Consider the following 21,731-nt stretch of genomic DNA (forward strand, 5'->3'; position numbering starts at 1 on the left):
TTCTTTTTTTTCCTGAAGGTTTTGAAATTTCAGAAAACTTCACTTTTTCAATTTTTAAATCTATCAAATTTGGAAGTTTTATTTTTATAAAATAGCCCTTCACTTCCTCCAAACACAGTGTTACTCTTCCACTGCTACATTTGATCGATTATAGTATAATGTAATGCAATCAATTTTTTTTTATTAAAAGTGTGATTGCATTAATAGAAATTTGGTAGACCATAATATAATGTAAATATGTAACTTAATCAAACTTCTAATTTCATAGAAAACTTGATTACATTACATTCTACCAAATATTTCACAAATGGAGTAAATTTCACCAACTCTTTGGAGACCTTTCTTCTGGTCGACGACAACCGAGTATTTCATCCATAAAAATGGAAACAAAATAGGATAAAAGAGAACAATGGCTGTCTTATTGAGAGCAAATGTGAGAAAATGAACTGTTGAATCTATATACTGTAATGGAAATTCAAAAGATAGTATGGGAGAAAACGTTTAACAATACATTGTAGCAGAAGTTTGGGAGAAAAAAAATATATAGTTAAAATTTATGTACATCTAGCTCTCATACTCAATGTTGGGCTCTGCAATGGGAGATGCAGGGGCATCCAACCTTGTAAGAACTTCAGGTACTCCAGCAGTATCCCGAATTATCTGTGTCAGGAAGCAGGACAAGATTTCAGGAACTGATTAGGTTTTGTATCCCTTCGGTTGCTCTTCTACATATATCAGTCTTAAAGCAAGCTACTAAAATTTTCATGATTACCTTTTAATGTAGCAAACTGATGATAAGACATAAGGCTCATATCTATACACATAAGCATCCCTTAACCATGACAAGAGGGACTATAGTGATTACATACATATAAAGGCTACGTTAGAAGTAGATCTAACAATATTGCTTCTATGACAGTCTCAAAGAGAAGAGGTTAGCTGGTGAAAAATCAACGCTAACAGATCAACTTCAACATTTCTATGAAATAAAGAAGCTCAGGAGAAAAAGCTTAGAAGAGAGTTTTAAGTGTATTTAGTTGAATTTAATAGCATTTTAGAATTTCTTGTTCATGATGACATCCAAAATATCTATTAGGATTCTAGAATTTCTAGAGTTGCCTTTGTATGCCATCACATTAGAATAAATGCAAATACTACTGAAGTGTTAATACCCAATTCTGCAATGAAACCACTAAGATAAGAACTTGAGAGATGCATGCATATAAGGGCAGCTATGAATTGATTCCCAAGACATTTGAGTAGCATACTTACAAGTATCTCCTCATCAAGATAAGAAATCATGAAGAGCCTCTGCAAAGAACTAGCTGTAAATTTGAGAAAAAGAAAATCTTAGAACAAACTTTTAATAATAACTCCACGAACATCTTTGAAAATTTACCATAAAGCATTATTAGGTATCCAAATTATTTAAATGGAAGCAAATGCAGCACCTAAACAACAATGCCAAATAGCTAAAATAGTTGTATATACAAAAACACAGAGCATTCAGAATGAAAACATCAATGACATCTACAGTATGCTTCTGAACCAAAACTATCTCACTATCTTCAGAGAAAATCAATGGTGCATTTGTAGAAAAATGAGGAAAGGGACAAACAACCAGGGGGGATTCAACCAGATGAGCATTATGGAGCAACAATTACAACTCCCAAAAGTAGCCCCAAGGGAACACCCAAAAAATCTCTAAAGCAATAGTTATATGAGTTGAAGTTGCAAAGTAAAAAATAGGGCACATTGGCAACTAAAGCAAATATAAACATCATGCTACAACAAATTTGCCAGTTACTTGAACTTTCATATGCTAGTTCATAATCACACCAAACTCTCAGCTGCAAAACAACATGCAGATTCCAGTAGAAAAGCATATAGGTTGGTATACAAGATTTGTTTGTCATTCTTGTTGAGCTTACTGTTAAGAAAAAGCAACATAATTATGTTGGTTAGGGAGTATTAAAAATTTAGTTAAAATTAAATTTGAAATATTTTTAATCATATGATCAAAACAACTAAATAGCTTTTTTCAACATCTAAAATAGCACTTTTATGAAAATGTAAATAGCTTTTCTCAACATTTAAAATAGCAGTTCTACAAAAAGCGCTTTGTCAAAAAGCAATTTTTGCGCCTTTTAAGTTCCAACCTCAATCCCAAACAGGGCCATAAGAAATCATATATTTACTTGCTTGATTGCTTAATATCTTCAAGGGGATGCTTTGGATGCTTTGATTTGAAATCTATTTTCAATAGCAGGATAGCCAGACACTGGTTCTTCATAGAACTAATGTAGGATAGGAAAGAGAAAACCCAAAAACGAATGAGAGGAAGTGATTTCAATTTCTCAAATGTATCAAATTGCTTTTGTACCATTGAACCCTTGAACTCATACGCTACAGGACAGTCACTGCTGTCCAAAAATATCAACAGTACTTACATAGGGGAATTGTTAACCCACTGGAGACAGCATCCCTAATGGGGACTGGAAGTTGTTGCACCACGCTAACAGCCTGGCCAAGTGCACCTTTTAGCTGTTCAGGTACAGATTCTTCAATGATTTTTGGTGTCTCAAGCAATCCTTCAACATATTCCTCTCTCATTCTAAGAGGTCCCTCCACGGATAACTTGGTGGACAGAATAAATTTGCTTTCTATCTGCATTGCACCAGGGAAAAAAATAAAAGAAAGGTCCATAATAAATCTCAAAAACAACAATGGCATACAGAAGAGGTTCGCAATGATTATAAGAGTATTAATTGTTGATGGCCGTCAGGGTTGCATTGACTTTGGAAGTTCTGTCCTAGCATTTATATTCAAAACCAAGAGGAACAAGTGGAAGTTTGAAACATGATCAAAACAACAAACTATGTAGATCATCCTCCAACTTCTATCACATACCTGAATCATGCCCCAAAATTCAATGTTAACCACAAACTATCACCAAATGTTTCAAACTCCCAATATACCACATAATCGCACAAATATATGCAGCATTAGGCCACATAACAAATACATGATCAGATCTTACGAGTGAAGAAAATCCCTCAAAAGTGGTTTAGAAACAATTCAATCAATGGTAACATTCCTTTCACCCTCATTACAAAATAAGTTCAAAAAATGTAATGAATTATTTTAATTATACTAAAAAAATCTAGCCAGAGTGACTCTTGTTGAGTCTCTTATAATGGGAGTGCTTGTACTGTGTAAGTGGTTCTACAGTTAAAATATAACATAAGCTTTCCAGAGTGAGAGAGAGAAAAAGAAAAAGGGAAGGCCCCAATCTGCTCTTCCCATCCAAGTCCCTCCCATATCAGTGCTATAAGATACATTTAGCATCACTATTGGGCATAACTACCAAATTTGCATGACAAGAACTAGTAGCTATTTGCAAAAGTATATCAATGCAATTCATTAGCTATTTGCAAAAGCTTCAATTTTTTTTTTCAAACTTCAGCTTTTGACACATGAAAATCAAATTGTAAAAAACCGATTCTGTTACCACAAGAATTCTTTCTAAAGCTGCTATTGGCAACAATAATGACAAACACGGTCGAAGAATATGAGAATCATTTAAACCTGAGAGCATCCATAACTCTGCTAAAACAACCCAACTCCTCATCCAAATTATACTCCAGATTATCCTCGCACATCCATTGACCATAAGCAACAAGACAAGTCCCATGTATCAAGCAAGCAATGGAAATAATGCAAATACCAGCTTTATTTCAAGCAATGTAGTCCACAGAATGAAACATTGCCAAAGGACGGATAGATTCAAAAATTTAGATTAATTTTTCCAACAAATGTGAAGTCTAAATAGTTAAATATGCATCAGGAGAGGAACTCCATTTGCATGCTTGCTAGTTATTGGCCTTAATTGTTTTAGGAATTAATTTCAACAGACCCAGCCAACGTTAATACAGCATCAGTTGAAGATTATGCTTATTAGGTGAGAAGTAATCCATCAAATAACATTCCAAAGAGGATAAAGATAGAAGAGTACCGAAGACAGTAGCTTCATGCTTGCAGTAATCTTTGCATATGCATCTTTAATCAGCACATCCATCTTTGATAAATTGGCCAAATTCGAAGGAAACCTCCTGCAACAATATACAGTTAGACCAACACAATTAACAGTTTCCCAAATTAGGCTCCATTTAGATAGATGTTGACTTTCAAATGATGTACTTGAATTTGATATTATGTTAAAATTTTGTAAGTTTTCACCTAAGACACAAACCAACATCCTCAATTATTTCAACTGCACAGAACCCAAGTGAAAGGGCCCTGAGGAACAACTGATACAGCAGCAAACAAATCACATTCCCTTTGTTTCCACAAGTGAGCGAATCATTCATCTGGAAGAGAAGAGGAAAGAAAGAAGTATATCTATCTAAATTGTACTCACTCCAATAAAAATCTAGCAGCAAAGAATCCTGGGCTTCCAGATCCAAACCACTCGAAATTCCATCGACCTTCCAAAAATGGCGACCTAAGTAGCTGAAGAAACAAGTGAACGTCCCATAATAAAAAGTTAAATGCAAATGGAAGTGCTTTGATCAAATAAGCACCTACGTAGTTGGTCTAGGCGTTGGATTGAGCCGCTCAAGACCAGTTATCCTCTCATTCACATCAATCCTCTGCACATCTGTGGTCTTCCCCGTCACTAGAGCTTCAAAACCCCCAGAGTCTTTAAACTGAATCAAAGTAACGCTCCACCATTAGACGCATAGCCAGAATTGAGAACTCGATTCAATTCTCAAATAAAGATCATTGCGAGGCATCAATTCAGAGTAATTTAAAAAAAAAAATTGTTTCAATTGCTGAAGAAATAAGATTGTAAAATTGTGAGACTTAACAGCGAGAAGCAACGATTCCTTAGCAGAGAGCCGCTCCATCTCCTTGGCGTAGGTGGCCGGAGCTCCCTGTACTGCCTGCTGAACCATAGCTGTGAAGGCCATTTTACGGCTACTCCGGTGAGTCTCCAGCGGCCGGGGGAAGGAGACGAGAGAAGTGGTGGCATGATGTGAATTGAACGACGAGGAATAGCGAGAACCAATCGCAGAAATTGCAGGAAACGAGATGTGTACTGCAGCCATTCCGGAAATAATGAAATGGGAGATGCTTTGAGTGTGAAATGAAATGCAAATAGCTGCATTTCAGTTTCAAGTTCAAGCCAAAACTTAAACCGCATGTCACATTTCTTTCTTCTTTTTTTTATTCTGAAAGTTATTGTTAGGGAAAGTACAAAATTTCGGATGATGCCTCACTATTTTCAGCTTAGTCCTGCTATCGTTAGATTGTATTGGCAAAGCAAAATATAATTGTTAATTAATTTTTTTTAATATTTAAAAGATATAAAAATATGATAATTTTATTAATTTTTTAATTTAAAATTTTAATTTAATTTATAATAAAATAATATATTATGTTATAATTATTATAAAAAAATAAAATATAACATAATTAATTGATTTTTTTTTTTTTGAAATAGGGGTTAGGAAGTCGAATCTCAGACCTCTCAGGTCTATCAGGATGCACTTTCTACCAGACTAAGTCTCGGAGTGCTAATTGATTTATTTCTTTATTTTTATAACTTTAACACTTTTATTTATAAGATTTAATTCTATTAAAATTTAAAATTTTTTCTTAAAAAAATTTTATTTTATTTTTATAACTTTAACAACTTTTATGTGCGAGATTTAATTCTATTAAATTTTAAAATTTTAAAATTTTTTCATTGAAAAATTTATGTTAATTCAATCATTTACATTTGATCAAAGGAAAAATAATAAATAAAATTTTAAAAATACCTTTAATAATAATAAAATAAAAAATTATTATTTAGTCTTTATAATATAAAGAAACTCACTAGTTAATTTTTAATTTTAAAAAATATATTAAAATATTCCTAACATTTTAAAAAGTCTATTAATTTTATTACTAAATATTTTACTATTTAGTTTTTATAATTTTAAAAAATTTATTAATTAGCCTTTCAAATTATTAAAAGGTTTACTAATTAATATTTTTATATTAGAGATATTTTAAATTTTTTTATAATATTTAACGACTAGAATTAACAGACAAACTAACTAATAAACTTTTTAAAATGTTAGAAATATTTAAATATATTTTTCAAAGCAATAATGATAACCAGACGTTTCATAAAAGTAATTTTTATTTAGTTTTAATTTTTAATTTTATTTTATATATTTTGATTTTTATTATATTTTTTCACTTTAAAATTTAAATTTATTAAAAATTTTATTTATTTATAGGATTGAATTTGAAATTTTTTTTTTAGATTTTGATGGTGTTGAATTCAAAAAATAAAAGAATAAATCTGTTAATTATGTAATATTTTAATGATGAAAAGTATTTTTTTTTTTTATCCTTTAACAGAGGAACTTATAAATTTATAGAAATTAAATTTTAAATATTAAAGTGTTGGTTCTAAAAATAGTAGTTTGATAATTTTTTCTGTCATTAACAATATTTTTTAAGGATAAACCTTTAATTTTAACAGAATCAAATTTTATTATTTTTAAAAATTATTATTGTTTATTAAAAATATGATATGATAAAATATTATTTTGATACAAATTAAATTATATATTTTAAAAAATCAATGAAATATAGTTTTTTTATATATGTTATTGTCATTATCATTATTACTATGCAAATTCTTTGTATTTTTCTCAAATATTTTATTAAATATAATATAAAAATTTTCAATTTTTTAAATTTATTACAATTATAATCAATTCTTAAAATATTTTTAATTTAGTATATATGTTATGTGTTATTTTAATCCTTTTTAATTACTAATTAAATTCATATAAGAAAATTTTTTAACTCTATTAATCACATGCCCTAAAAATCCTCAACTTTTATTATTGCAATTCATAATTTTAAAATCTAAAATAAGGATAGTACAAGTTAAGTATTTTATATATATATATAGTTAGTTAACTAAAAGATTTTTTTTATGTGATTTTGAAAGTGCTAAAACATTATTCTAGCATAACATGTGCACTAATTAAAACTGATTTCTTATTTTAAAGATTGATTATAATAATAACAAATTAAAAATATTGGATATGATATTCTGAAATCTATAAAATAGAGTTTTATAATGGTTTAGTAAGCTTGATCTGAGAGAGAGGAGGATGCTCCTCCCTTTTTTATTCGTTTTTTTTGTTCGCTAGTGACGTATAGCAACTTTCTCGTTATTAGGCCACATGTTCCTGTCCTGCTGATATGTATGTACGAAAGAATCAGGTCTCTGCGCCATGCTAACGGCCATTTAATGAATCAGGCCTCTGCGCCATGCTAACGGCCATTTAATTCTCCATTTTAGAACGCGTGTGAACCGAACAATTCGGAACTGGGCCAGTGATTCTTATTTTGCTAAGCTTCCAAGCCGGACTCGGAAAGAGAATGCTGGATCCTGAAAAAAGCCCAGCTCTATAACAGTGGGCTCAGCCTCTTACTTGAGTAGTGAAACCCAGCGGTCATCAGGGTATAAAATTAAAAATTTTAAATTTTTATATCTAATTTAATAAATTATTTTAAAAGTTATTGTAATAAATTAAAAAGGTGTGACTTTGTTACTTGAAATTAAAAATTATAATTATAATTATGAATTAAACATAAAGTTTTGATTTTATATATTCAATAAGTCTTTTATGAACATAATATATCACATGGAAGGTTTACTTATTATATGTATGATACTATTTTAAAATTTAATTAAAATTACATCAAAATGAAAATTTGAATTTTTATTATTCAATATTTAAAAAATATTTAAATTAAAATATAAAAATGCATAAAAAAATTTACCTTTATCACCTAGTTTTATTATTATTATTATTATTATTATTGATTAAGTAAAAATGAATTGCCCTGTGCTAATGAAACTATCTAGAGCTTATGCACATTTTTTTGGAATTTATTTTGTTAGGGATAATAATTAAAAATATTTAAATTATTCAAATATAAAAGTTAATTAATATTCTCTAAACTAATCACATAAATTTATTTATACCATATTATTAAGTTTCACCATTAGATTTAATGAAATATCACGTCATCATTCTAATTAATATCAAAAATTAATATTTTAATATAATTTAAATATATAATCATCAAAATAAATTTAAATTTTATTAATTTTAATAATTATACCTTCAATTATTTTTAATAAATATAATCTAAACCATTTCTTATTTATTTTTAATTTTGATTTAATTTATTAGAAAATATATTTCTAACAACCCATAAATTATTTTTTTATCGACAAGTGCAATTTTTTTTATACTGATATTGTGATAACAATACTATCAGTAAATTAAGAATTACGATTTTCACTACTTAATTAATTATATTAATTATATTTATTTTAATAAAAATAAAAATTAATAATAAATTAAAATAATAAAATTTTATTTAATTTATAATTATATTTAATATAATAAATATAATAATTTTAAATTATTAAATTAATTATTAATTTTCAGTCTAATCAAAATGAATACAGTAAATATAACTAATTTTTTAAATTAAAAAAATATAATTATTTATTTACTAGACTTAATATTATCACAATAATTATAATTTATAATTACGTAAAAAATTATATTTATCGATGTAAAAAAGTTGAAAAATATATTATCGGATTATCAATATAAAAAAATTGAAAAATGTATTATCAAATTTAAAAATATGTCATTTAATATTATAAATAAATTGAATTAAAATTAAAATTAAATTAAACTGAAAAATTAATTTGAAATGTATTTATTAAAAAAATTAAATTATAATTATTGAAATTGATAAAATTTAAAAAATTTTAAGTTATATTAAAATATTAATTTTTTATATGACTAGAATGATAATTTAACAATATTATATAAATAAATTTATATTTATATGATTATTTTATAGTATATTAATAATTTTTTATAATTTAAAATATATTTATTAAAATATGAATAATTTAGGTTTTTTTGCTATTTTTTATCTTATAAAATGATGTAATTGTATGAAAAAATAAATTTAAGGAACTAATTCTAAAAGGGAATCAAAATATTAATAATAATAAAAATTAAAGATTAAATAATAATTTACCGATAAATATTCATAAATACACGCTAATAATATTTTGTAATTTTATAATTTTAGTATTTACCAATTATGATGATAAAAAAATATTATATTTTGTAGATTTTCCTTTGCAAAAATATCTTTCATTTGATTTAAATTAAAAACTTTTACAAACTGGAGATGCGGGGTATCGAACCCCGTGCCTCTCGCATGCAAAGCGAGCGCTCTACCGTTTGAGCTACATCCCCGACTACTTCAACTTAATTGCCAACATTTTACTTATTAAAACCAACTCAGGGTATTTAGGGAAACCAAATTAGCATCTTCATTTATTTATAATTTTTGAGAATATAACAATAAGGTAAAGAGTGCTTTGGAATCTCATATAGATAGTATTTTGTTAAAATTATTATGATTTTGTTAACCGTATAATTTTCTTTTTAAATCTAACATGTGTGTGTTTTATTTTTAATAAAAAAAATAATAAGAAAAAGAAATTTCATAAATGACACTAAAAGTTTATAAATATATAATAGTAAGTAGGGCTGTAATCGAACCGAATCGAATCGAGTTTTGATAAATTTAAGTTCGATTAGAAAATAAATTTAAAAGTTCGAGTTTGAGTTTGAGCTCGAGTTCGAGTTCGAGTTTGAGCTCAAGTTCGAGCTCGAGTTCAATCGAACCGAACCGAGTCGAGTTTTGATAAATTCAGTTTTGATTAGAAAATAAATTTAAAAGTTCAAGTTCGAGTTCGAACTCGAGTTAGAGCTCGAGTTTGACTCAAGTTTCATTTATAAGATCGAGCTTGATTCATAAAATAAATATTAAACTTAAGTTCGATTCGAGCACGATTCATAATAATCTCGATTCGAGCTCGATTCATAATAAACGCGTTTATCACGTTAACGATCCAACTCAAACTCCACTAAAAAAACTCGAATTTGAGCTTATTTAGGCTCGAATTTGAGTTCAATTATATTATAAATAAGCTCAATATAATTCAAATTCATTTAAATTATAAATAAATAAATTTAAATTAAAAATAAAATTTAAATTATAAAGTTTGTAATACCCGGCTTGAGTCCGTCATCGGAATTCGTGTAGACCGGTGGAATCTCGAGTGTCGGAACCCTCGAGAAGGGTAAGACATTTGTTTTCATGTGTTTTGAAGTGTTTTGAATGTTTTCAAGTGTTAAAGGAAATGGGTTTTGAACGAAAAGCAATAAGGGAGAAATGCAAAGGTTCGGCCGCCGAATGTCACTTTCGGCCGCCGAACATTGCATGGTTTCGGATTCACGTTCGGCTGCTGAAGGTGGTCTGGCCAGCCACCTATAAAAGGGCCAAAGGTCGGTGGAAGGAGGATATTTCTCCTCCACTTGCAGCCAAAGGTGAGTTCCAGCCTCTCCCAAGTTGACTTTCATATTTTTCATGTTTTTCACCAAATCTTTCAAGGGTTTGAAGACTCTTGGTGTATTTTGAAGGTTTTGAGTGTATAGACTTGTGCTTGACTTATAAGAGTTGTAATCCCTTTGTACATACACATGATCAGTTTATATTTACATATTTTCATTGTATGTTTATGAGAACACCAGACTTAACAGTATGAGTTTTATCCGCCTAGAGCAATGAGGAGCTCTAGTAGGGATTGTTATAGAACAGAGATAGTGCATGCACAGGTTAAGCCTTGGAGTAAAGAAAAATTTTATGTGTTTTACAGAAAATGTATGATCATGTATGGGATATCACAGGTACACAGACAGTATAGTAGGCTTACTACGGGTCCCGGCGACCTTAAGTCGATCTGGATCCTAGTGCCGGTAGCAGTTCGGTTTCCGGGCTGTTACAAAGTTATTAAGAAACTTAAATTAAATGTTTTTATTTAATTAGAGCCTCTCAAACCCAAAACTAATAAAAATAAACGTAGAAGGATTATCCTTATATAAAGAAGTCACAATCCTCTGTATTTTTTCAATTTTCACGTGGGATTGGTGTTGGCCAACAAGTATGCTCATGAACTTGTTCGCGAGCCTACTCGTAAGCCTGTTCGTGAGTCTGCTCACACGAGTTTGTTCGCGAGCCTGCTCACTAGCTTGTTCGCAAACCTGTGCACGAACTTATTCGTAAGCCTGCTCACGAGTTTGAAAACAAGCTGAACTTGCGAGTTTAAACGAGCCGAATACTTTTAAGCTCAAACTCGGCTCGTTTATTAAACAGAGCTTAAAAAGTGAGCTTGAGTTCGGCTCGTTTAAAAAACGAATCGAGCCCGATTGAACTTTTATAGAGCCGAATCTCGAATAACTCACGAACAGTTTGATTCATTTACACCCCTAATAGTAAGTCACTTTAACTTTATTGTATATCACAAAACTCTCTAATATCTAATTTGATTAACATAAAAGTTTGCATATTAGAAAAACATAAAAATCATTTTAACTGTTAACAATCTGTTTCTGGTTTTATTGGTGAAAATTTTTTATTGAAAAATTTATTATTTAATTTTTATATTATCAAAAAAATCATTAATTTATCTTTTAATTTTAAAATATATATTAAAATATTATTAACATTTAAAAATATCTATTTATATTAAACCATTTATTTATTTTGATCATTAAATAATTTACTATTTAATTTTTATATTTTAAAAAACTTTATTAATCAGTGGATCTCATAATTTTATAAAATATCTATTAATTAAATTTTTTATATCGAAAATATTTTAAATATTTTTATAATAATTAACCATTAAAATTATTAAAAAAATTAATTTATAAACTTTTTAAAACGTTGAAAATATTTAAATATATTTTTTAAAATTGATCCACCATGAATTTTACTATAATATAATAACTAAATAGTAAATTTAATATTTTTTTTCCTTTTCTTCCTATGCAGCATTTGTAAAAAAAAAAGCTATCAATCTTTTAAATCTACTTTTGTTTTTTCTCATTTACTACGTGTCTTTTTTATCGTATCTCCTCAATTTGACTCACTGTTTTTTATATACTTCTATTTTAATTTATTATATATTGAAATAATAGATTTTGGTTTAAACATAAAGTGAGCAAAGAGAGCAATTAAACTATTAATCTTTTGAGGAGAGGGAAGAGAGAAGAGAAGTGTAAAAAGGAAGATGAAGGGATAATGGGATTGAAGGTAGGTGCTAAGGGTTTGATTTTTCAGTCTTCTTTTGATTTTTTCTTTAGGTTTTGTTTCTTTCTTACCTTCGAGTAAGGATATGAGGTTTTATTTTTGTGTCATCGTTTGTTTTAGTTCTCCCTGGCCAAAGATGAATGGGCTTATCATGTTTTACTTTTTCTTTTGTTGTTGTTTTGTCTTTCTAGGTCTTGGTATTGGACTTTGTGAGGCAGTTTGATATGACATGATATGTTGCTCCAGATTTTGACTTGCTCAAGATTTTGACTCTAGCTTCCGATCGAAAGAATTGCTCTGTTTGTGATGTCATCAATTCAGGACTCCATCAATATGTTCGGTGGCCAATGCTTCCTCGACATTTTTTCGGCTGGACTCTACGATATCTCCTTCCTCGGTTTGCTTCTGTTGGTGGATAACTCTTGCTATTAAAGGCCCGTTGCTTATTTGTGTGTGTTATTTGTTGGTTGCTTCTGGTTTTTTTGCTTGTATGCTTTTCTACTACGATGTGTTCGTGCAGTCGATGTCATTCCTGTGGTGCCAATGCATGTAGCTTGCATTCGTGTTTTTGTTCGTTTCTTGCCTATGGATTTGCTTACTTGTTCTAATGCCATTTCCGGTGTTTGAAAATCGTGACTATAATTCGATATATATTAATAAAATCGGTGGACGCAGTGCTAATGATGTACGGGATTGAATAGTTCGATTTTGATTTTGATTTGTTTTGTTATTGATTTTAGTTTGTGCCTAATTTAGTTTTGGTTATACTAGTTTAATTTTCTTTATGGTTTAAGTTTTATTTTCTGTAACTCTTTGTATAACTCTATAGATCTTGCACAAATATAATATATTTAGCATCCATAAAAAAAGTGAGAAAAATATAATAAAAGGGATGAAATAAGAAAAATAAAATAAATTTGAGAGTGAGAAAAACAAATAACATATTTTATAGAGATATATAATAGCAACATATTACATAGAAATAAATCTCATATCAATTTAGTTAATAAAATTGATTCCTCTTCTCATAATTAAACTCTAGTATACAATTTATAAATTAATTTTTTAAAATAATGAATTGAATTTATGAGGGAAAAAAATCAAAATGCTAAATAGGATAATATTAAAAAAGAAAAAATTACAAGAATCCCAATCAAATTTTTTGAGAAGGAAATAAAATAAGTATAAAAAGAAATAATGGAGATGCAGGGTATCGAACCCTGTACCTCTCGCATGCAAAGCGAGCGCTCTACCATTTGAGCTACATCCCCATTCGTCTTTAAATTTATGTTCTTTTTTATCTATTTTTTGAACTAGGGTTTCCATTTTCTTATTAATCAACAAATTTTAATGAATAATTATTTTGAAATTGGTTCACAAACATTCAAATCTTATTTAATTGAATCAAGTAAGATTAGATATTAAAAATTATCTTCCAACAAAGCCCATGTCATAAAATCCAATATTGAACCTTAATCAATTTAGAAATGATCCCAATCAATTTTGGTGTTCATATCATTGTTAAATAAATAAATAAAAAGAGTCTTATTTTTAAGCTCAATTTTCCCAACGGCTATATTTCCCCTAGTGCCAGTTATTCACATAATTGCCTGCGTGGTTTCTCTCAACGGTCCATTTCCCGCTACTGTACAAACATACCCACATCTATATTAAAATTTTCTTTTACTTTCCTCATCGCCTCAATCTTTCTCTCTCTCACTTGTGTTATCCAAAAATGGAGACTACGGCTGCCTATGCTGCTCCCACAGTTCAACGAGTGACCAAGAAATCGTCAGATGAGCTGCTGAGGAAATTCGCAGAACTCGGGGAAGATGAGCCAAAGAAAAGGCCAAAAATAAGCAAGACAAGCAAGGAAGTTGTAGCTTATTGTGAGAGCCCTAACAGTATCACCTTAGTAGAGAGAAGGTCTCTTCTTCTTCCTCAGCTCTCTGAGAAGTCCATTTTGCTCAGGCAACTTGGGTCTCGGCTTAGAGCTAGGGATATCAAGAACACGCCAATATTTGTTGCCATTGAAAAGGTAGCAGTACAGCTTTTGCTTAATGACATGGGAAGTTAATGTATAATATTGATTTTGTTTTCTTAAAATTATGCAGACATGGCGTAAGACATTAGAAGGAGCTTCCAAACTGCTTCTAGAGAAGCATTGCAATCGACATAGGCGCTTGATTAGTGATGTCGTCTAGCTTCAAATCTTTGTCTTCTGCTTTAGAAGTAATTAATATATTTAAAAATAAAAAAAAGAATAATATAAACTTATGTAGATTACACTGATGCAAAAATCTAATATTTTTGTTATTATATAAATTTAATATAAATTTTATTTTATTTTAATTATAGTTAGGGGTGAGTAGTTAAAATCAAACTGAACTGAATAAACTAAAAATTGAAATTTTAGTATTTATAAAAATCGAATCGAATCGATTTTGATTAGAAACTAAATTGAATCGAATCAGTCTGATTTGATTTGATTCAGTGCAATTTAATCAGTTTGAATTTTTAATAATTTTTTATTTTTAACATTTTATTTTTAATATTTTAAAATTTAATTAGAATATTTTTTAACTTAATATAATATAATTCCTCTATATTATTAAAAATAATATATTATTATCACTAATCGGTTTGATTTAGTTTTTTTTAATTTTTTTTTATTTAAAATCGAATCGAATCAAAATAACTGAAATTTTTAAAATTAAAAATTAAACTGAATTAAAATAAATAAAAAATTAAACCGAACATTCAGTTCGATCAAATTTTTTATTTTGAATCGAATACTGCTAAATAATGACGTATTATATTAATTTTATTGTCTAAGCAAGACAGGGACAACCACATAACTAGCATAAACGAAGGCCCTATGCGTGAAGAAGAAGAAAAAAAGAAATCAAACCTAAAGCTACAAGCACAATCACTCTCTTGTGACACTTGAAAGCCTATATAGTTTTCACATGTCTCATGTGTTTTTGTTTTGTTTGAAAACTACTTCCTTCTACCTCCCTTACCAAGTTCCCTCTTCATAAATTTTTATAAAATTATTTATAATTTTTATTTTTTTAATTAAAAATATTTAATTTTTTATTTTAAACGGAAATTAATAATTTAAAATTATAAGAGTATCATAAAAATGTGATGATCTAATGGTTAATAGTTAAATGGCGTTGCTGATGAAGTAGACCTTTGGTAAAGTTGAGATTGGCCTGCCACCTACTGCCTTGCTGTGTCACATGTGTCTCGTATCAACCCATTTTTCTTGGATATGGATAGCATAATACTCTAACTTTTTAAATTAATATTTACATTTAAATGCAAGTAGGAAAGAAAATAAAAAAAGAAAGAAAGAAAAGCTAGAAAAATACTTTTTAAAAAGCAAAAGATTCATCGCCCAATTCAATTAGATTCTTAACAACTCAAAATATGGATTTTTTTTATTATTTTATTTTATCTTAAAAGTCCTTTTATGCTTAATATAAATGTGTGTATAAATCATATTTTATTAAAAATCTTAATTATTTATTAGCCATTTATATATATTTAATTAAATATACAATTATTTGAAAATTTAAAATATTTATAAATTTTAAAATAATTATAGTTTTCAAGTATTATGTACTTATAAAATAACTTTCAGAAATTCTATTAGTTGGTCGTTTCGTTAATTTTAACTATTAAATATTTTACTATTTAGTATCTATAATTTAAAATATTTATTAGTTAGTTTCTTAAATTTTTAAAAAATTTACTAATTAATTTCTACATATCAAGATAATTCTAGATTTTTTTGTAATGCTTAACAACTAAAACTAATAAAGAGACTAAATAGTACACTTTTTAAAATATTAGAGATATTTTAATATATTTTTTAAAATAGAGAGATCAACTAGTTAGTAATGCAATTTTATGCGAGTGAGTAATGCAATTTTACGTGAGTGAGTAATGCAATTTTACGCGAAAAAAGAAAGACTCAAATATTTTAACACCCGATTCATCGTCAAGACTAATTCGAGTCTTGGCACAAGCACAAAGTTATCTGTCACAATCTAACGTATCTCCATTACGCATATAATTGCGGGATCATCAATAGTTGGCAATATCTTTTACGAAGCAGCTAACCATATTATCGCCGAATTATTAAAAAATATTATATTTATAAATATTTTTTTATAATATAAAAGAAAACGAATACAGATAAAAAAGCACTTAATTTTTTTTATAACTATCTCAAATTTTATAATCACTTTATTTTTCGGTTTATTAATTAAGTGTAGTAGTAGTTACTGTAAATTCATCTCTTTACATTCTCATAGGTCTAACCAATTATAATATATCTCTATTTTCTGGCAGATTAGAAATAATATCAATAAATATACCTAAATTTTGTCATATCCATAAATGGAGGAAAAAAATGAAAATATGATTTTATTGAAATATCTATAATTTGGTCATGATAAAGTTGTGTGATTATAAATATTTCACAATTATTATGCGATTCCTTGTTAATTTTGTAGTATAATAAAAATTTTAAATTTAAATTTTCAAGAATTTATTTATTTTTTTAAAATTTGAATGAAAAATAATATTAAAATTAATTTCTATACTCATGGCTAAGTTTGAAAACCTTTGTATGGCTTTTTCCTCTTATATGCTTCCTAAAATAAAGTCAACAAACCATCTAATGAAATGGAAGTCATCGCAATTTAATTAATCATTAAGTATATTTAATAATCTTAATTATAATATATAATTTATCGCATAATAAAAAAAAAATTTTTATGCTTTCTACTTTCTCGGTTTGTAATAATTCTTTTTTAAATTAATTTTCTAAAATTATGTAAGATAAAATCTTTTAAAATTAAAAATAATTTCTTTTATTTAAATAAAAAATTAATTGAATTAAATTTTTTATTTGAAACTACTGTTAAATAGATCGGGCCAGCAAGGCATTTTCGATCCGATTTTTTTAATTATCATCCGATAGTTTAAAATTTCATTCAAATTTAGTTTTGGTTATGATGCAATTTAGTTGTTGAATTTTAATTTAATTTTCATGAAATTCAATTAAATATTTATTTTTTGACAAAAAAGTATTTATTTTTCAAAAATAATTATTTTGAAAGATTGTTAATTTTAAAATAAAATTGAACTGATTATTTTTCATTTTAATTTAATTACCGACTCAAATTAATTATAAATTTCACTAATATCAGTCTGATTTAAACTGATTTCGTTTATAATTAGAGCTGGCCCAGGACCGGATAAAAGTCTTTTTATGGGATTTTTTTAATTTTATTTTTACATATTTTTTTAATTGATTCCCTAAATTTTATCAAATTAACTAATTTATCTTATTTCAAAACCATCCACTTAAATGTTTTTATATTTTATAAAATATAACTTTTTAATTATTTTTAATTATTTAAATTATTTTATCTTTATAATTTTAATTATATATATTACTTAATATTTATTAATTTAAATATTTATACTATTTAATTTTATAATTTAAATTAAAATAAATTTATTAATAGTTTATTTAATAAAAAATTAAAAAATTTAATTTTATAAAAAATATATATTTTAATTAAATAATTTTAAAATAAAAATGAATTAATAAATTTTTTTAAAAAATTTTCTCTTTTTAAATCAGTAGTAATTGATTTTTTTTTTTTCTTTTGCGGGGAAAAAAGTCATTGAATTTTTTTTAAAAGAAATAATAATAATAAAAGAGAGGGGGAGAGAAGAGAAAAAGAAAACACGAAGAAAATTTTTGATTAGTCGCAGGCGCAGCCATTGTCAACTCTCCCTTCCCATCTCTCTCCCTCTGCAACTCTCTCTCTCTCTCTCTCTCTCTCTCTCTCTCTTTCACAGAACCCAGATGTTCTCTTTCTCTCTCCCTTCCTCTTTCTTTACAAAATTTATCTCTTTCTTAAATTCACTCTCAAATTTTCTTCTCTTTTTGTAGAATGATGCATCAATCTCCTGCCATTTCTTGTTCTTTAATTACACTGTATCTCTAATTTTCTCCCTGCATTTCATATGATTCTAATCTTACTTGTTTCTTTTCCCATCAATTTCTGATTCTCTTCCCCGTCAATTTACTTTGATCCACCCTATCTCACGAAACTTTGCTGACCCAAATTCCCAAATCTTCTTCTTAGTCTTCTCTATATCGAAATTCATAATCTTGCAAGTTCTTTATCTCTTTTTCTCTTTCTTGATTGTTGTAAAGTGGGTTTTGGTTTAAAAGGAAATGAGGGATGTTCTCGTGGCTGGCAAGGGTAGCAATGGCGTGTTGGAGACCGGTCAGTCGATATGCCCGTATGAGCAAGGATGATAGTATCAATAATGATGATGATGATTCTTCCATCGGTGACTCGCTTCTCTGGTCCAAAGACCTTGAGAAACACTCTTATGGGGAATTCTCTTTTGCTGTGGTTCAAGCCAATGAGATCATTGAAGACCACAGCCAAGTGGAAATTGGCCGCGATGCCACCTTTGTTGGAGTTTATGATGGGCATGGTGGGCCTGAGGCCTCTAGGTTCATTTGTGATCATCTGTTCAAAAATCTCATGAGTGAGTTTTTCTTTTCCTTTCTTTTACTAATTCAGTCTGTTGGTGTTTAATATATTTGGATTTTGATGGTGATGTGAGAGGATACTTGTGTTTTTCTGTTGAATTTTGAATTGTAGTTCATTGGATTCATGTTGAATTGGGTTAAAACGATGTTGGATTCTGTGATTTTTATTATGCTTTTGAAAAATTTGTTTGTGCTGAGAGCCTTAAGCTTCTCTGGTGGATTCTCTAATGGTTTTTTAAGCAATCCCAAAACTTTTTTTGATCAAAATCTTTGTGCATTATTTTCTACTATAGGGCTTTCTAGAGAAAGAGGAACCATGTCCGAAGAAATCCTTAGAAGTGCCTTCTCTGCAACTGAGGATGGATTTCTTACTCTTGTAAGAAGGACTTGTGGAATAAAACCATTGATTGCAGCAGTTGGATCTTGTTGTTTGGTTGGAGTTATATGGAGAGGAACATTATATGTTGCCAATCTGGGCGATTCTCGAGCTGTAATTGGTTGTTTAGGAAGATCTAATAAGATAGTTGCTGAGCAGTTGACTAAGGATCATAATGCTTGTTTAGAAGAGGTTAGACAAGAGCTTAAATCCTTACATCCAGATGATTCGCATATTGTAGTTATGAAGAATGGCGTTTGGCGTATCAAAGGCATTATTCAGGTTTGCTTCTCTCCTAATGCTGCCTGCTGCTGACTGATGTTCCTGTTTAGAACTTCCAATACATGTCCTGTGTTTTTACTGTTTTCTAATTTTTAAAGAGGGAAAATTTTTGGACCCTTACAACATTCATTCATTCAAGTTGCCTTATTAAATTTAGTGCGGATATGGCTTATTGGGTTTATAATCTTTCCAGTTTCCTCGCCAAGACCATTTTGCAGAATCCAATATGATATTTACTAGAATGCAGCATTGTGCTTGTTAATAATAAATTAGTTTAAGTCTTTCTGACACATTTGTAAAAATCAATTTCTAATAAGGTTATTACAAGTTGTATTCTCATTTTCCACCGTAATACCATTAAGATGGATAGTCGATTCACTGGGTACCCTCTATATTTGCCGGATGATTATTGATATTTTTACATCTTAGTTTGAAGAATTTACAATACCAATTGAAAATAAATCTTTAAGAGCCTGGGGATTTTTTTGCTAATTTTTTCTCTCCTCTGCTTGCCTCTCTCCTGTTCCAACTTCGGTGTTCACTTTTCCAGTAAAGGTTTATCTGGGATATTCAGACTATTTAGCCAGCTGTTGCTTAAGATATTAAATGACAGTTTCATATAGCATTATCAAGGTTAACTTGGCAGACATGTGCCTCAGTTTAATTCTCCTTGCATTTTTTAATATGACCATCATATTGGTTACTTATCTAAGTATCTTTAAGTTGGAATGTGGTTAAATAACTGCTGTCATTAGATATTTGCAATTGGACAAGGCCACAAGAGTTCTAACAGAACACTGCTACTTTGCTAAAAAAAAAATGAACAACTCCCAGATGAGGTACAATGTGACTGCAAAGTTGACACTTAGCTCCTCCACGAAGGCACAAGCTCCCACCCCTGAAAATGCATACCAAGTCATCTTTTAGCGAAGAAAGGAGATTTGTGTAAAGATTAGATGGGATTAGGCTTGTGCATAGATAGTTATCATCTGCTTTTCGGTTAAACTGCGACTTCCCCCTATATTTTTTGTACACTGTGTTCGTTGGAATTTGTTCGTTATTGATTAGTTACTAAAACCTTTTTTCTTTGTTCTGTTTCTCTTGTATGTTGGCATTAGGTATCTAGATCTATAGGTGATGCATACTTGAAGAGGCCAGAGTTTTCACTTGATCCTTCATTTCCACGATTTCACCTTCCTGATCCCATTCGCCGCCCTGTGCTAACATCAGACCCATCAATATGCTCAAGAGTTTTACGAGCTGACGATAAATTTCTCATATTTGCATCGGATGGGCTTTGGGAACACTTGACAAACAAGGAAGCTGTGGAGATTGTGTACAACTATCCACGTGCTGTATGTATCATTCTAACGTATCTGTTCATCTTTTTCGTATCTGCGTGTTTGAGCTGCAAGGAACTTATTTTCCTTTTTGACTCCATTGAAATGTCAGGGAATCGCAAAAAGGCTTGTTAAAACAGCTCTAAAAGAGGCAGCTAAGAAGAGGGAGATCATGTATGATGATCTTAAGAAAATTGATAAAGGAAGCAGGCGGCTTTTTCACGATGATATAACAGTGATTGTCATCTTCATAGACCATGAATTGCTGAGTGAAAATATATCTGTACCAGAGGTATCAATAAGGGGTTTTGTTGACTCTGTTGGACCATCAAATTTTAACATTCTCCATGGAATTTGAAGCCATTACAAAGAAAAACTCTCTCTTTCTCTTATTTTCCTAGAGTTTTCTCTTTCAAGATCTATTATAGCTGATTTCTTTTGAACTTTGAAGAAGCAGCTGATATTTTTTGTGTTTAACATGCTGGACTTTTGTGTATACTCAAGTTTGTAAAATTCACACACGGTGTTTGAATAATTTTGTGATTGTCTTGTTCTTCAGTTTGGGATTTGATTCTGACAAAGTCAGGTTTTCTATATTTGGATTTTTCGTTTGAAATTTGAAGGTAGGCGACATGAGAATTGTTTTGTCTTCTTCTGTGGCTGGAACAATCTTGGGCTTTTTATTAAAGAAGTGCTGAGTTCAGAAAAATTTTATCAGAACAAAAAATATTTATGAAACAGAAGTTACCATTGTCAACCTTAATTTTGTCTTTTTGTAAATAATAATATTTAAAAAATATTATATTATAAAATTATAAAAAAATATTATATTATAAAAATATTAATATGGGATAAAGTGTAT

At 28.8% G+C, this 21,731-nt stretch overlaps 3 protein-coding genes and 2 non-coding genes across 5 annotated transcripts; 2 read left to right on the forward strand and 3 right to left on the reverse strand.

The window, feature by feature from the left end:
* Positions 1 to 434: 434 nt before the first annotated feature.
* Positions 435 to 5,195, reverse strand: LOC110621867 (probable plastid-lipid-associated protein 13, chloroplastic). Its single transcript, XM_021766143.2, has 7 exons — positions 4,872 to 5,195; positions 4,588 to 4,709; positions 4,421 to 4,504; positions 4,016 to 4,112; positions 2,451 to 2,667; positions 1,273 to 1,325; positions 435 to 660 (listed from the first exon to the last, which is right to left on the reverse strand). The coding sequence occupies exons 1-7, from the start codon at positions 5,109 to 5,111 to the stop codon at positions 565 to 567; spliced, it is 909 nt and encodes a 302-aa protein (XP_021621835.1). The 5' UTR covers positions 5,112 to 5,195; the 3' UTR covers positions 435 to 564.
* A 4,103-nt stretch (positions 5,196 to 9,298) lies between these two features.
* TRNAA-UGC lies at positions 9,299 to 9,371 on the reverse strand. The gene has a single exon. It is a non-coding gene; the product is annotated as a tRNA-Ala (tRNA).
* Positions 9,372 to 13,474: 4,103 nt separating this feature from the next.
* Positions 13,475 to 13,547, reverse strand: TRNAA-UGC. The gene has a single exon. It is a non-coding gene; the product is annotated as a tRNA-Ala (tRNA).
* A 402-nt stretch (positions 13,548 to 13,949) lies between these two features.
* On the forward strand, positions 13,950 to 14,565 carry LOC110621885. The gene is made up of 2 exons (XM_021766163.2): positions 13,950 to 14,314; positions 14,391 to 14,565. The coding sequence occupies exons 1-2, from the start codon at positions 14,012 to 14,014 to the stop codon at positions 14,478 to 14,480; spliced, it is 393 nt and encodes a 130-aa protein (XP_021621855.1). The 5' UTR covers positions 13,950 to 14,011; the 3' UTR covers positions 14,481 to 14,565.
* A 3,485-nt stretch (positions 14,566 to 18,050) lies between these two features.
* Positions 18,051 to 21,427, forward strand: LOC110621872 (probable protein phosphatase 2C 68). The gene is made up of 4 exons (XM_021766147.2): positions 18,051 to 18,867; positions 19,165 to 19,529; positions 20,648 to 20,884; positions 20,982 to 21,427. The coding sequence occupies exons 1-4, from the start codon at positions 18,552 to 18,554 to the stop codon at positions 21,225 to 21,227; spliced, it is 1,164 nt and encodes a 387-aa protein (XP_021621839.1). The 5' UTR covers positions 18,051 to 18,551; the 3' UTR covers positions 21,228 to 21,427.
* The last annotated feature ends 304 nt before the right edge of the window (positions 21,428 to 21,731 follow it).

The sequence above is a fragment of the Manihot esculenta genome, chromosome 9 (assembly GCF_001659605.2).
Source record: "Manihot esculenta cultivar AM560-2 chromosome 9, M.esculenta_v8, whole genome shotgun sequence".
Lineage (NCBI taxonomy): Eukaryota > Viridiplantae > Streptophyta > Magnoliopsida > Malpighiales > Euphorbiaceae > Manihot > Manihot esculenta.